At 44.6% G+C, this 16,140-nt stretch overlaps 1 protein-coding gene across 3 annotated transcripts in view; it reads right to left on the reverse strand.

Annotated features, from left to right (window-relative positions):
* Positions 1–16,140, reverse strand: part of PTPRJ (protein tyrosine phosphatase receptor type J) — a 170,248-nt gene that overhangs the window by 101,938 nt on the left and 52,170 nt on the right. Inside the window, exon 1 of one of the 3 annotated variants that reach the window (XM_072617497.1) lies at positions 155–5,340. The exons of the other annotated variants lie outside the window; for them this stretch is intronic. Within the exon in view, the coding sequence (XP_072473598.1) occupies positions 155–283 (129 nt within the window). The 5' untranslated portion in view covers positions 284–5,340. Of the gene's footprint in view, positions 1–154; positions 5,341–16,140 lie in introns of those variants that run through there. 3 annotated transcript variants of the gene reach the window in all.

The following is a 16,140-nucleotide window of genomic DNA, read 5'->3' on the forward strand; positions in this document are numbered from 1 at the left end:
TCCATCACGGTCTTCAGTCTTCGTCGTGGGGTGAAACTGGAACTGGTCTGCATCCCTTAAAAAGAACCTAGAACAGCCTTAGAAGCTGGGGTCAAGTGAAGTCTTTTGAACTTAATGCCTAGTAGACCGAGGCAGCCACATATCCACAAATTACCATTAATATCCAGGCAGGGATAATGCAGTAAGACGGAAAGAACACAGAATTTTGAATACGAGGCTGGAACCTCCAGATCTGAGACCAGGCCAGCACGCAGCAATACGCAAACTCCATGGAAGCGTTCATACTTCAGAAGTCAGTAAACACCACACATCGGAGCTTCATCTATTGTTTTGTTGACTGTCTGGACTTAAGAAAGTGAAGGAGAAAATGTTAATAATGCATATGGAGCTTAAAAGTTTGTCATGTGAACTTTTCCCCCAGAGACGTGGTTGTCAAACATTGACCAGCACACCTTTGTGCATGACTAAGGGAAAGATTGCTTTCCTGGTGTAGGCCTCATCTATAACACCGGGACTAAATCTCCCCCGCTTCTGCCCCTGCCCCATGGTCTCTCCCAGCTCTGTATCACATGGTCCTGCTCGGAGAAACAGAGATTTCAAATTGGAAGAGACCTCCAGGCTCATCTAGCGTAGCCCATTCATTTTATAGATGAGAAGACTGAGGCTGAGAGGCTAACTAACTCCCCTTAAGTCTGGTGTGTTTATTTGAAGAAAAATCTCTATCAGACCAGGCCTGTTTTTCCCTCTGTCATATGAGATGTTTAGCTTAGAGCTCCAAAGAAAAAATTTATCACAACCCAAAAAGCTGCCACACAGAAATCAACAGACACCATCACCATCTACTGTGTCAGAAAGAGAAAAGAGGAAGGAAAGGCAGGATCAGAAGAACAAGTTTCTACAAACAAACTGCTTTATTTGGTCAATGTGGACACACCACTTTTAGCGACTAGGATGTGGCTCATTTTGTAGCTCTGGGAAGTCATGATAACGAGCCACGAAAGCTCACCCTGGATCTCAAAAAGTGATCACTAGCATGTTATAACTGCACGTGCACATCAGGAGTGTCACGCACATGTAGCCCAAGATGCTTTCCAGCATTCCATGAGGACTAGCAGTCACCATTGCCACACGTCTACAAATTTTGTGTCGCATTCAAGATAATGACCGAGAGGAGGTGGAACATTCCGGAGTGTTTCCGGAAGCAGCCCAGAGGGGCACCTGGAATTTTAGAGATTTGGACGCTCCCTTCATCAACGGTGTTGTTGTGGCTGTTGAATCATTTCAGTCATATCTGACTCTTCGGAACCTTATTTGGGGTTGTCCTAGCAAAGATTCTGGAGTAGTTTGCCATTCCCTTCTCCAGTTCATTTTATAGATAAGGAAACTCAGACAAAGAGGGCTAAGTGACTTGCACAAGGTCACACAGGTAGTAAGTGTCTGAGGTCACATTTGAACTCAAGAAGAGTCTTCCTGACTTCAAGCCCAGTGCTCTAACCACTGCAACCCAAATCCACTGCAGCGCTAATCATCAATGCCAATCTAGCTAATGGAGATAGATGTTAAAAAAAAAAAGGAGGCCCTGCCCTTGAGGAATTTCCATTCTAGTGCATTCTACTGATAGCAAATCATAACCCCACCATGCTTTCTGATTCTCTGTACTTTGTTGACCATGTTTTCCCATAAATCATCCAAAAAGGATCCACTGAATAGACATGGACTTCTCTTTTTCCCTTTTTTGGTTGGGGGTAGGGGTGGGGGTGGAAAAGAGCCTTTCTAACAACCCCACCCCAGGCAGTGCCACCGCTGGATCTCATTTGTGTCGTGCCCCCTTTACCCTCCCTTTGAAATCACACATATGATCAATAACATTTTTTCTGTCCCTTCTTGGGCCCAGTTTCTTCTTCTTCTGAATCAAAACCAGATTGTGTGTCACATCCTGCAGGGCTGGGGTAAGGAGGTGGCAACACCCTGGTTCTCCCACTTAGCAGGAAATGGGGTTCACATTGAAAAGAAAATAAGACTAAGCCAAAACTCTGTGGCAGGTGGGTTTCTTCAAAGCACCAAAATCCAGCAGCTGAGCCTAGCATGAAAACTGGTCATAGGAACGAATCAGATCAGAAGGTCAACACTGGATCTGGAGGCAAGATCCCAGGGGCATCAGAGAAGCTACTGGTCATCTGACTCAACTCATCTCCCCAGAGCTTTGGTGTTTCCCAGGCTCTAGTCTACACCAACTCGACAGCCAAATGGCCTCGGGCCAAGTCTGCCATGGCTCTCCCTGAATGAGGGCAGCAGGAGCAGCAGCAAAGCCAGGGGCCAGGCCTTGCACTGAGGATCATCTGAGGATCATCTCAGTATTACATTCAGCTGCATTCTCCTTCTGGGAATTACCAAGTCCCAAAGATTTCATGGCAACTTTATCAAGCAGACCATCCTCCCTTTATGCCCAGGGTGGATTAAAGAATTTATCCATTGGCAAGCATTTGTTAAGTGAATATGTGTGAGGCCCCCTCCAGACAATGCCAAGTACACCTGAAAAACAGGCCACTTTCTCTTCTGGGTCCCTCTCGCCTTTCCAAGCTCTTAAAGAGGTGGCAACTCATATGCGCACTCACATGCACACACACAAACACAGACACACACACACACAAACACAGACACACACACACTCACACTCAGACACACAGACACACACACAACATTTATGTCCACCAGCCTGGAAACCTGGGTAGGGAGGCAAAGTTTAGCAGAGATGCCCCATGCCCAGAGAAAAGACTGCTGGATCTGAGAGTCAAGAAAGGCCTAGCAATTTATCATCCCCATTTTACAAGTCAAAAAGCATTCATAAAGCACCTACTACGTGCCAGGCAGCATGCTATGTGTTGGCGATCCTAAGAAGGGCAAAAACAGCCCCTGGACTCAAGGAATTCCCCATCTAAAGAGGGAGACAGCATGCAGACAACTCCAAGCAAATGAGACATAGAGGACATTGTGGCCACCGACTGAAGCTCACTCTGCAGGAGTTTCTTCATCTCTAACTTAAATCTTTGCAGTCTGGTTTCTGACGTCATCATTCCACCCAAACTGCTCTTTCCAAAGGTTCCAATGATCTCTTAATTACCACAATCCTCATTCTCCTTGACCTCTCTGTAGCTTTTCACACTATGGGTCATCATCTTCACACTTTCTTCTCTAGGTTTGAAGGAAACACTCCCTCCTGGCTCTCCTCCTACCAGTCTGAGTTTCTTCTCCCTTCCCTTTGCTGGATTTTTATCCAAGTCATACCTGCCAACCATAGGTGTCCCCCCCAAGACTCTGTCCCGCTTCCTCTTCTTCCTCCATACTATTCCTTTTGATGATCAACTACGATAGATTCAATTATCATCTTGAGGCAGTTGATTCTCAGGTCTCTGTGTCTAGCCTTAACCCCTCTCTTGACCTCTGGTATCACATCTCCAACTATCTGCTGGATATCTCAAACTGGACAGTCCATAGACATCTTGAGCACCACATGTCTAAAACTAAATTCACTATCTTCCATCTCAAACCCTCCCTTCTTCCTACTTTCCCAGCATCCCCTCCGTCCCCCAGGCACATAATCTGGGTACCATCCTTGACTCCTGACTCTCACCTCCTGGTCCTTTCATTCCCCTCAACATCTCTCATATCCACATTTCCTTCTCTCCTCTGATGCTGCTGCCACCCTCATTCCCTCACATTTGGACTACTCGACACTGCTACCCAGTCTCTCTCTCTGTCTCCCTCAGACCTCTCCCAACTGCAGACCATTCTCTGCTAGGCTACCAAAGTGAAATTCCTAAAGCAAAGGTCTAACCTTGGCAAATCCCTCCTCAGTCAATTCCAGTGCCTTCTTACTTCCCCTGGGATCAAATCTATAAAATTCTCCATTTGGTTCTTTCTACCTTTCCATTCCACTTAGACCTCCCTCCCCTCCACACACTCCAAGAAATGCTGGTCTTCTCGCTGCTCCTCACACAAGACACCCCACCATCAGCCAAGTCCTTGTGTCTTCACTGGCTTTTCCTCCCTGCCTGACATTCACTCCCTCCTGCTTCTCTGGCAGCTCCAGTCACACCTTCTACAAGAAGCCTTTCCCAGGCTCCCTCACCGCTAATGCCTTCCTCCCTCAGCACCAACAGATCCTCCACGTCTTACTTGCTTAGAGTTGTCTGTGAGTTGTCTCCCTCTTTAGACTAGGAGTTCCTCGAGACCAGGGACTGGTTTTGCCCTTTAGTATCCTCAACACTTAGCACACTGCCTGGCACAGAGTAGGGGCTTTATGAATGCTTTCTGGTTTGTGAAATGAGGATGATAATAGCCCTACTTAAATGTATCAAAGCATCGCAAAAAACAAAAAAAAAACCAACTTTATAATTGGGATTCAGGAGCCCCAGTCCCGAAGCCTTCTCCAACACCTGAGAAGTGTGTTCCCTTGGACAAGTCCTAGCTTTGCTGGATCTATCCAACAAGGAGGGAGGGGGCTAAACTAGAAGACTTCTCAGCTCCCTTCTTGCTTTTAAAGCTATGGAACTTTGAGGGACAAAAGGAGATGAGGGGGCTAAAGCACTTTGGAAAACTGGGAAGCATGATCCATGGTGTTTTAAACATCTTAAGATGTACATAAAAGTGAATGCTTCATTATTATTGTTATTTGGTATTATTGTTACTTTATGATAACCTTGGCATCGAGGTAGCATGGTTCATGGAGTGCTGGGCTTGGGGGCAGGAAGACCCAGGTTCAAATTCTGCCTCTGATACTTGCCAGCTGGGTGACCTTAGGCAAGCCACAGAACCTCTCTGAGGCTCAGTTTCCTCATCTGTAAGATGGAGATCACAGTAGCACCTCTCTGCCAGGGCTGTGATGCAGATCAAATAAGACAACGTACGTAAAATGCTTTACAAACTGTAAGGCGCTAAGTGCTAGACACCAGTGTTGTGACTGTACCCTTCCTGGCTAGCCTAGCACCTGCGTCGAGCAAAAGAGGCATATTTTCCAAAGGAAATGATTCAAACTGTGGAATCTGATCATTTCCATGTGACAGCAGCACACTGACTCAGTTTCCTTCTCTGTAAAATGGAGGGGTTGCAGTAGAAGGCCTCTGCAGTCCCTTCCAGCTCTGAATCTACGATTTTATGATCCTAAGCCCTCTCAAAGGAAGAAGGATGTTTGCCATGAATATTAAAGAAAGCTGTGTGATGTGGGAAGGAAACCCAGCAAAGGAATGAACAATTAATTACACCCAGAACCAGGAGAGACAAAAACATGGCCCAGGTCCAAAAACCAAGTGACATGAAATTGAAAGAAAAGAAAGAAAGAAAGAGAGAGAGAGAGAAGAAAAGAGAAGAGAGGAGAGGAAAAGAAAAGAGAGGAGAAGAAAGAGAAGAAAAGAAGAGAAAAGAAAAGAAAAGAAAGCCAAAAGGGAAGCACAGGAAGTCTGAGGTTAAGGACGACTCAAAAAGGAGCTGAAACTCTAAGTTAGAAGAAACCATAAAAGTCAGCAGGCATGAAACCAGAGAGGGCCTGACCCAGACCTCCGAGCAGTCCCCCAGCAGGATGCCACAGCGGCAGCCTTGCCAAGAAGGGGCAGGAGGGAGACAGGTGGGAGGCAGCGGGCTGCCCCATTGATTTCCTGGGGAGATATAGGTCACTGTGCCATTGATTCCCAGAGCCAGCTCGGATGGAGATGAAAGCGGCCCTTCTCCGGCAGCCGGGGAGCCCCAACGGCCGACATCTGGGCAGCATCCTGCCGCGACACAGCTCGAGTGAGTTTCATTTCTCTCCTACAAAGTGGGGCCAGGGGACCCAGGCAGAGCGAAATGCCAAGCATGGAAATGTAGCACAAGGAGTCTAAAATACCCCAAACTGTGCACTCAGTGACCACAGAAGAGACCCTGGGAGAAGCACAGGGCTCACTCTTTCCCCAGCCCCATTCTGTGCTCTCATTCAGGGCTGTATAATTAAGCCAGGGCTTCAGAGCTAACACTGAAGTTGTTCATGCGGATGAGACTATCAACCATCTTTAATAATAGCGATATAAACACAATAGGCTCTATTGAGGCTCTAAGCAGGGCAGATAGTCATTTACATAGAACATTTTCTGTGACTCTCTGTAATACAACTCCACAAAGGCCCAATTGAGATCCAGGCTCCTTTTCCCATAAACGTTTAAGAAAAAAAAAACTGGCCAACCCACAATTTCCTTTGCAGGACAGTACAGATGGTCCCCACCCTTCCCAAGGGTTCACCAGGGATAGGGCATTTCACTGAAACCGCAGGCCACTTGATCAGCCATTCCTCAATTCACATATTATCTAAATCCCTTAAAGCAGGGATAACTTTAGGAAACACTGGACTTGAAAACAAATTGAGAAGTAGGATGGAAGGAATGAAGGATTGGTTCCCTTAGGAAGCTTGAACCAAAAGGCGGTGATGTGGTGAGCCCTGCAGTTATTAAACAATACCCAAGACTCAGTCATAAAACTGGAACTGTATTGTCCCTATGGAAGACCTACCATGTGTGCAGTGTGCCTTCAGCGTGAAAGAAAAGTGATGCAGAAAAGGGATGATTTGAGTGTTAGACCCAAAGTCAAAATGGTGGACAGACAAGTGTGCTGGATGAGACGACTGCTGAGGGCCCATCCTTCTGATGTCCCATGCTCCAAGGTCCCCTATCCCCCTCAACATCCCATGCTCCAGGATCTCCCCTCTGACATCTCATGTTCTAAGGATCCTCCTCTCCTCTGACATCCCACATTCTATATTTAATCAAGATGGCAGATGTTGGTTTTTTTCTCTGTACTCACCAAACTTTGCACAGTGAGTTACACAAAGGGATACTGACTGATCAGGGATTTTAATGGCACAGAGAATTCCCAGTGAGGAAATTCTCTCTGCCAAGATAGGTTGGCACCTTCTCTGTCATTATAATCTTAGAGATCTCCTTAGAGCACATGGAGTCCAAGGCAGGACTTAAAAACAGGTTTCCTGGGCTCCCAAGCCAGCAATCTATCCCAATGTCTCTGCCTTGCCTTCAGGAGGCATTTAGCAAACATTTCTCAGATTGGCCCAGAGCCGTGTGAGGCTCCCAGGTGAGAAGGCTTCTGTAGCCAGGGGAAAACAGAAGAAAAGTAGAAAACCGCCATACCTTTTTGGTCACTGTCCAGCTTGCCTGGGATTCTCTGCCTCCTGCTTTTCTTCAAAGCTCAGCTAAAGTCCTACCTCCTACAAGTGTCTGTGTGCATATCTACATATCTATAGTAATCATATATGTATACATTGCATGTAAATATACATGTATGTATATGTAGTGTTGTATGTATATGTATACTATATAGCATATGTGTATATATATATATATACTTATATTGTGATATATATGTATACATGGATGTCTTATTTGTGCATAGATATTCCCTGTCTTCCAATTAGACCGTTGAGCTCCTTGAAAGCTGGGACTGTCTTTTGTCTTTCTTTGTATCCTCAGCCTTTAGCACTGTGCCTGGAGCGTAAGAGGAGATCAATAAATACTTGCTGGCTGCTGCAACACCAGGACCCTAAGAGATGGGAGGCCTAGGCGTACCCTCTTTGGAATGTTTAGAGAAAGGAGGAAGGGAGTCATTAAACCTTGACCTAGTTGCTCCAACTGAAAGGAGAACCAGTATAAACCAGAAGGCCATGGCAAATGGGTTTCTGAGCAGCATGGAAATCTAAGCCTAAGCCTCACGCCTGCATAATCATGTTCTTTTAGAGCTCCCAGGATTCAGTGACAAACTGTGATCTGCATTCCCCCGCTGGAAAACTTGCTGTGTTTATGCTGTGCCCATATGCTACCCAAGGGAATCATCTCTGGAACCAGAAATGGAGTATACCAATGGACAACATTTATACCAAGGTTGTGGAGGATCTTCTACTCCAGCCAGAAGCTTAATATTGCTTCAGCTCTAGAACCCCTAATAATCAGACCCATCTAAGCCCTCATAAAGAGTGGAAAGACCCTGACTCACTGTATGAACCCCCCCCCCCCCCCCCCCCGCCATATCCAGCTTCGCAGTAAGGGGGGCCGAGGCAGTCAGAGAGTGTGTCCTTCTATCCTGCCCCAAGCTGCCCAGCCAGGACAAGCTAATTGCTATCACTTGACCTTTCTATAAAAGCACACAAAGGCCTTAAGATTCAGTTCCTGATGGTATGGCTAGTTGGTGACATCCTGTCCATCCCAGTCTCTACCAAGTGAAACAAGTGGCGTGCTAGGTCCAGCTAGATTGGATATTTAGTCCAGGGCTATGCACGCAGACCCCAGAACTGGTCTTCCCTTGAGTTTCCAGGCCTTGGCAGATTTCTTGGAAGATCTGGTTATAAGAATCATTCACTGGGAGTCAGAAGAAACCCTAGAGCTCATTTAGGACAGAGGTTCATAATCACGGAGTCCATGGGGGCGGAAATCTGTTCATTTGTATGGGAAAAAATGCGTCTTTCTTTTCCCCAATCTTTGGTTCCTTTTGTAGTCCCATGTATTTTGTTTTATGCATTTACAAACATGATGCTGAGAACGAGTCCAGAGGCTTCACTGGTCTGACTGTCCAAGGGGTCCAGGACGCAGAAATGGAGAAGAGTCCCTCCTCTACTGGAAAGAGTGCTAGGTCTGGAGAAAAAGGACCAACTCAGCTACTGGGAGAAGGGGGAAGAGTACGGGTGAATGGAGCAAATGATCTTACGTAAAAGAAGCACAAAAGAGCTATTGCGCTATTACGGGGGAGGCGGGTGTGGGGAATACGAATCCAGAGTTTGAAAAACACAAAGATTCAAGCCTGGGGAACACAAAAAACTGCTGGGAAAACTGAAAAACAGTTTGCAGAAACCAAGTAGAGACCAACATCTCACACTGTATATCAAGATAAGGTCAAAATGGGTACATGATTTAGACATAAAGGGGGATATCCTTTAAGCAAATTGGGGGAACATGGAATAGTTTACCTGTCAGATCTATAGATAAGGCTAGCATTTATTACCAAACACAACATAGACAGAATTAGGAGATGTAAAATGGATAATTTTGATTATAATCAATTAAAAAGGTTTTGCACAAACAAAGCCAATGCAGCCAAGATGAGAAGGAAAACAGAAATCTGGGAGGGAGGGGGCAGAATTTTGCAGCAAATGTTTCTGAAAAAGGCCTCATTTTTCAAATATATAGAGAACTGAGTCAAATTTATAAGAATACAAGTCATTCCCCAAATGGTAAGTGGTGAAATGATATGAACATTTTCAATCAAAGAAATCAAAGCTATCATATAAAAAATGCTCTAAATCATTCTCTCAGGTACGCTCTCAGGTACCATCTCATACTTATCAGATTGGCTAATACGACAGAAAAGGAAAATGATAATAGCTGTAGAGGGTATGGGAAAATTATGACGCTAATGCACTGTTGGTAGAGTTGTGAACTGATACAATCATTCTGGAGAACAATTTGGAACTACAGCTAAATGGCCATCAAACTGCATACCATTTGACATAGCAAGATCACTACTAGATCTATATCTCAAAGAGAGTGTAAAAATGGGAAAAGGATCTATGCGTACAAAAATATTTATAGCAGCTCTATTTGTGGTGGCAAAGAACTAGAAACTGAGGGATAGATGATATCCATCAAATGGGGAATGGCTAGACAAGTCATGGTATACGATTGTGATGAAATACTGCTGTACTATCAGAAAGGGCAGGCTGGATGGTTTCAGAGAAATGTGGAAAGACTCACGTGAACTAACGCAACGTGAGCAGAACCAGGAGAACATTGTACGCGATTACAGTAACACTGTACAACAATCAACTGTAAATGACTTAGCGATTCTCAGTAATAAAATGATTCAAGAAAACTGCAAAGGACTCATGGTGAAAAATGCTATCTACCTCCAGAGAGAGAACTGACAGAGTCCGAATATAGATCAAAGCATAGATTTTTCACTTTATTTTTTCATGCTTTTATCTGTATTTTCTTTCACAATATGACTAATATGGAAATATGTTTTATATGATCGCACATGTATAACTTATGTCAAATTATTTATCTTGGGGAGGAAGAGGAATGGGAATGAGGAAAACAAGTGTTAAAAATTGTTCTTACATGCAACTGGGAAAAAATAAGATATTGTTACTAAAAAGACAAAAAGTTGCCCAGAATACTTGCCTAAGGTCACACAGCCAGACAACATCGGAGGCAAGACCTGAACCCAAGACTTCCTGATCCTAATGACCACCATCTGTCTACTAGACCATGCAAAGGATCTCAGAAGTGAAAATTGTTATTGCCATTATTATATAATGCTTTAAGGTATGCAAAGAGTTTTACAAATATTAACTGATTTTATCCTCACCAAAATCCTGGGAAGTAGGTGTTATTATAATCCCCATTTTATAAATAAGGAAACTGAAGAAGGGGTGATGTTAGTGATTTGCCCAGGATCCAGCTAGAGAGTGTCCTTCCTGACTCTCAGCCCAGAGCTCCATCCACTGTGCCACACAGGGCTGGCAGTCAGGAAGAAATCAAGCTCCCACACTTGAGAGATTTAGACCAAGAAGTCCAGAGAGGTTAAGAAAAACTTGTCCAAGATCACACTGTAAGAGGAAGAATGGGGGTTAAAACCCAGATCCCCAGATTCCAAATGCAGCTCAGACTTCACCATACCAACCACCAAGGCCAGTTCTTGCTGTGGCCCAACTCTTCTAGGGCAGAGACTGTATCATACTCCTAACTCCCACAGTACTTTGCAGTTTTGCACATAGCAGATGTTCAATAAATATTACCTCATCGCTGATAAGCATCAAACAGCTTGAAAGATGTCATGAGGTCATGCATGATGGAAGAAAAAGTGGGCTGGCAATGGCACAAGTGGGCACAGCCCTGCCTGGCCAGTCCACAGGCTCCCCCAGTACCCACCAAATATTCCCAAGCAGAAAACGACTGCCTGCCAACCACAGAACCCTCTCATCTCTGGCAGATTTCCCTAACAGCACCAGCAGCAGCAGCCCCTACCACCGCCAAAGTATTTAGCACTTGCAGGTTTGCAAAGCCCTTGACAACTCTTTTTCCAAAATACATAGATGAGAAGTATCCAAGATTAGAATGAGTAGATGGGCTACAACCCGGCCAGCGGAAGAAAACCATGCATAGCAACAGCAAAGAACCAATTCAATAATGCTGATTAGCACTATGACAGGCACTGGAGACACAGACAAAATTCAAATTAAAAATGGTCTCTACCTTCAAAAGGCTTACATTCTGGTGGAAGCAGCCTGAGGCTGGACTATACCGTGAAGGATCCTGAGTACTGACCAATGAGCGGACCTGTCTCTCCATGTAGATGGCCCATTTCAAGGGAATGGACCTCCATCTCAGTCATCTTTCTGTCACCTTCCTGGAGGGTCGTGCACATTACAGGTGCTTCATAAACACTAACTGGCTGAATACATGAGAACCATGAAGCCCCTGATCCATTCCAGGTGTCTCCATCACCCTGCACTGGGTCCTCTGTAGCCTAATGCAACATATAACCCTGGGCATCACAGCTGGCTAGGTTCATGTCTACCCATCCAAGTCAAGAAGAATGTGCCAAGCACATACCATGTGCCAAGCCCGGTGCTTATCCCCATCCGTTAAAACATATGTTCTATAAAGGAGGAAACTGAACCTTAGCTACCTCTTCGTCTCTCCCAGTGCCTAGCAAAGTCAAGTCAATGAGCATTTATTAAGTATCTACTATGTGCCAGCCGTCACCTATGCCCTAGTAATGCTCTCCACCCGGCAGGTGCTAGAAATAATGTTGTCCATATCCTATTGTTATATGCAATACAGAGGCAGTCTAGCCAGCACTGGAGCCAGAAAGGCCTGGATTCAAGTCCTACCTCTGATTAAAACTGGGCTCCATGACCCTGCACAAGTCACTTCACTTCTGCCTCTCATCTAATAACAGGCCTCATCTCCAGAGGTTGTTGTGAGATAATATTTGTAAAGAGCTTGACAGACTTGAAAATGCTGTATAAATGCTAGCAATTATTTTTAATTATTATGACTCAACCTCTCTGTGTCCCAAGCAACTCCAACAGCTGTAGATCAGCATTGGTAAAAGGAGCTGCCATACCTGGAGTTCCCTGCTCTGGTGACATCAAAGGTCTGGAAGAGAGAGACAGAGAGAGAGGGAGACAGATAGAGAGACAGAGAAAGACAAAGACAGAGAGACAGAGAGACAGAGAAGCATGAAGCCACTTTTCCCTACTCTTTTATGCTTTCCACATTATTGATCTTCTTATGACCCATTTTTCCTCTACTCCTCCACTGTCAGACCCCATCAAGTATTACTTAATGAGTGACTAAGGCTGCTGATCAAGGCAGAAGTCACTAAGTCAAATCAATAAGCAGGAATTAAAGTGCCAAGTGCCAGGCACTGCGATAAGTACAGTTGGGAGAAAGCAAACAGAAGCAGCAAGGCTATGCCTGCCCTCAAGGTGCTTGGATTCTAATGGGGGAAAGCAGGGGAAGTAGAGGGGAGGAGGAGAGAGGAAGGATGTGTATCCACGTGAGAGTACGGTTGAAAAATCCCAGAGTCAAGCGTGGTACCTGGCGAGGAATAAAGACAACTTCCCAAGAAAAGACAACAATATCCACTAAGAGTTTTTGTTTGGTTTCTTTTTTTAAGGAAGCCAAAAGGTCAACTTATGGCCAAGTTCCCTTTGTAACCTGTTCAAATCTAGGATATAAAAATACAGTACTAACAAAAATCAGACCACCCTCCAAGGTACCAACTCCATAAAAAGCAAAACGGCTGTCTCGATAAAACTCTCACATTCCCGAAAATTGGTCTGCTTTACATTGAAGTATCCACAACCTCTAACTTAGCATCTTTATCTGTTTCCAGAGAGCATATGATCAAAATTACATGTCTTTCTCTCCCCTGCCCCTTCTTTCCGGGAGGATCTCTTCAGCATTCTTCATTAACTCATGGGCAAGTCAGATGTTCCATATGGAAAGGAAGGACAGGGTAAATCAAATTAGAACTAAGCACTTTTCTTCCTTTCTTAAGGTCATGCCTTGGAACATGCATATTTTTAAATGGCCGACAGTACTGACCAGCTACAACCAGCTATCTGTTTCCTATGTCTCCTGGAAGAAGGTACAACATTACTCTATCAATAGTAGGAATCCCTCAAATCCCACACCTAGAGTTTGGTTCCAGTAATTGGAGGCTCTGAAATAAACCCTGCACTGTTTTAAAAAAAAATTTTTTTAAAGGTCCAGGATGTGAAGAAATATGGCCCTAGCATCCTCCTGAATTTTAGAAATTTCTTATGAAAATGAACAAACCTAAGAGATCTTAGAGATCACAGACAGGATGGAAGATTTAAAACCAAGAGAATAGCATACATAGCCATGACTAGCACAACAATGTGAATAAAAAGAAAAAAAAAACGGATATAATTCTCCTTCCAGAAAATAATAGATTTTCCAAAGCAAGGACTAGTTTTTTGTTAATTGTATCTCATCACTCAGCAAACACCAGTCACTTATTAACACTTGTTGGCTCCTCCACCAGGCATTATTCAGAATGAATCCAAGATACAGAGTCAGCAACACGGCAGAATTCATCACCTAAAAACAGATGACGCTCCTCAACTCCACAAGACACAGTGCTGACTGATTAAGAAATGAAATGGCCATGGCTAGGTTTCAGCACAGGGTTAGTTTGAAAAATGATTGGTTCTTACAAGTTCAGATGCTCACAGATTCTCTGAATTGGCAGCTTCAACTCTATTTATCTCCATTAGTAGGTCTTAAAAACTCCTTTGTGTTTCAAGGAAATTCAACCCACATCCTCAAGTCAAAAATGAAAGGAAAAACACAATACAGCAGGTACCTGAGAGCAGCGCATAAGCTACTTATAGGAAGAGACTACTCCCTATAGTGAGCATATAGTGGGCACTTTAATCAGTGTTCTTTGAATTATGGTAGAGGGAGGATTCTTAGCCAAGAGTCTAGAGATAAATTTCAGGGGGTCTGTGAATTTGGATGGGAAAAAATTATATTTTCATTTCAATACGCTTCCTTGGTAATCATATGTCCTTTATGCATTTAAAATCGTTACCATAAGGAGCAGTTCGGAGGTTTCACCAGACTGCCCAAGAGTCCACAGATGAGATCGACAAACAGTACTACGGTCCTGTGCCGCGGAGATCGTGCGAATTTCATTAGCATGTACGAGGTGGTGCCCTGGATAGAGCGACGAACCTGGAGTCAGGGGATTCACATCCAGCCTCAGACCCTGCTTAGCTGTGTGACCCAAAGCAAGTCACTTCACCTCTGTCTGCCCCAATTTCCTCAATCGCAGAACAAAGATAAAACAGCACCTACATCCCAAGGCTGACGTGAGGATCAAATGAGAAAGTGTTTGTAAAGTGCTTAGCCCAGTGCTTGCTGGTACACGGTACACACTATACAAATGCTTTTCCCTCTACTTGTCCTCTGACTCAGCTGAGGCTCCCCCGGAAGCCTGTGACTCAAACGTCATCTGCCCAAAATCATGCAGCCAGGAATGGGGCACAACCTGAACTCCAAAGCAGATCTCTTGACTCCAAGCTCAAACGTGACTGTCATGCTGGACTGCCTACCGTGGCCGTTCTGGCTAGAGAGAGGATGCTATCGTACCTCAGACAACCGGATAATCACCACGGGTGCAAAGGTAGCACTGAGGTTAGAAAATGCACAAGGCTCTGCTCCAAATGCTTTGCAAATGTTATCTCACTTGATCCTCACATTAACACTGACAGAGAAGTGCTACCATTATTCTCATTTTACAGCTAAGGAAACTGAGACAGAGGCTAAATGACTCGTCCAGGGTCACCCTGCTAATATGTGTCTGAGATCACATTTGAATTCAGCTCTTTGCTCAGAGGACCACGTGACGGTAGCCTGCTTAGAGAGGTCGAATGTCCAGGATTAGTCAAATTATGGCCCAGTTGTGGCTTAACTAGAGCAGAGAATATCTCTGGACACCACATTTTAGAAACAACATTGACAAGGTCAAGAGCATGGAGACAAGGTCAAGAAGGAGAACCGTGCAGCAGACGGGCCTCGAGTTCCTGCCACAAGTGAATCAGCTGAAGCAAATGGGAATTTATTTTAGCGTGGAGAAAAGAAGCCATGAGGTTTGTGATGTCACAACTGCCACATGGAAGAGGAATGAGGCCCACTTGGTCTCAGAGGGCACCACAGTGGGTTGCTGCAAAGAAGCCAATTTTGCTTGATGTCAGGAAGAGAGCTCTCCAAAAGGACAATGGGTAACCATAGAAGCAAAAGCTGGCTTTATTTCTAGTCAGGGATGAGGATGATAGTCAGAATTTACATGAAATGCTTTATACAAGTTAGCTCATTATATCTCCACAACAACCCAGGAGTGGAAGTATCCCCATTTTACAGATGAGAAAACTGAGACAGAGATGTTAAGTGACTTGCCCAGGGTCACACAGCTAGCAAGTATCAGAGGCAGGATTCTTGCTAAGGTATGAATTTAACTTTGAGGTCTCTGAGGTCCCTCCCACCCCTAAGGTTCTGTGACTTCTCAGAAGGGGAATGTCATTCGGGGTTAAACTGAGCTTGACAGATGGGAACATATTTCAACGGGCAGAGAGAGGGGGTCCTCAAAATCCTGTCTCGTCATTATTCAGAATGGGGGTTCTGGGGAGAGACAGAGATAGACAGAGAGAAGCAGAGACAGAGAGACAGAAAAGAGATACACATGGATATAGAAAGACAGAGATAGAGAGGAGAAACAGAGACACAGACAGAAACAGAGACAGAGACAGGGAGACAGAGAAAGACAGAGAGGAGAAGAAGAGATGCAGACATAGAAAACAGAGAAGCAGAGACAGGGCATTGGAGAGAAAGTGAGTCTCTCCAAGTTTAAGGCAAAAAGAAGAGGCTTCCAAGTCCCACACTTCATTTAAAGCAAACAGCCTCGAACTCCTACCAGTTCTGTCAGTTAGGAAGTCACCAGCTGAGTATAGGAAAGGATTCTTAACTTTTTTAAGAGTCACTGACACCCTGAGAAGTCTGATAAAGCCTCTGGACCTCT

The sequence above is a fragment of the Notamacropus eugenii genome, chromosome 6, assembly GCF_028372415.1.
Source record: "Notamacropus eugenii isolate mMacEug1 chromosome 6, mMacEug1.pri_v2, whole genome shotgun sequence".
Lineage (NCBI taxonomy): Eukaryota > Metazoa > Chordata > Mammalia > Diprotodontia > Macropodidae > Notamacropus > Notamacropus eugenii.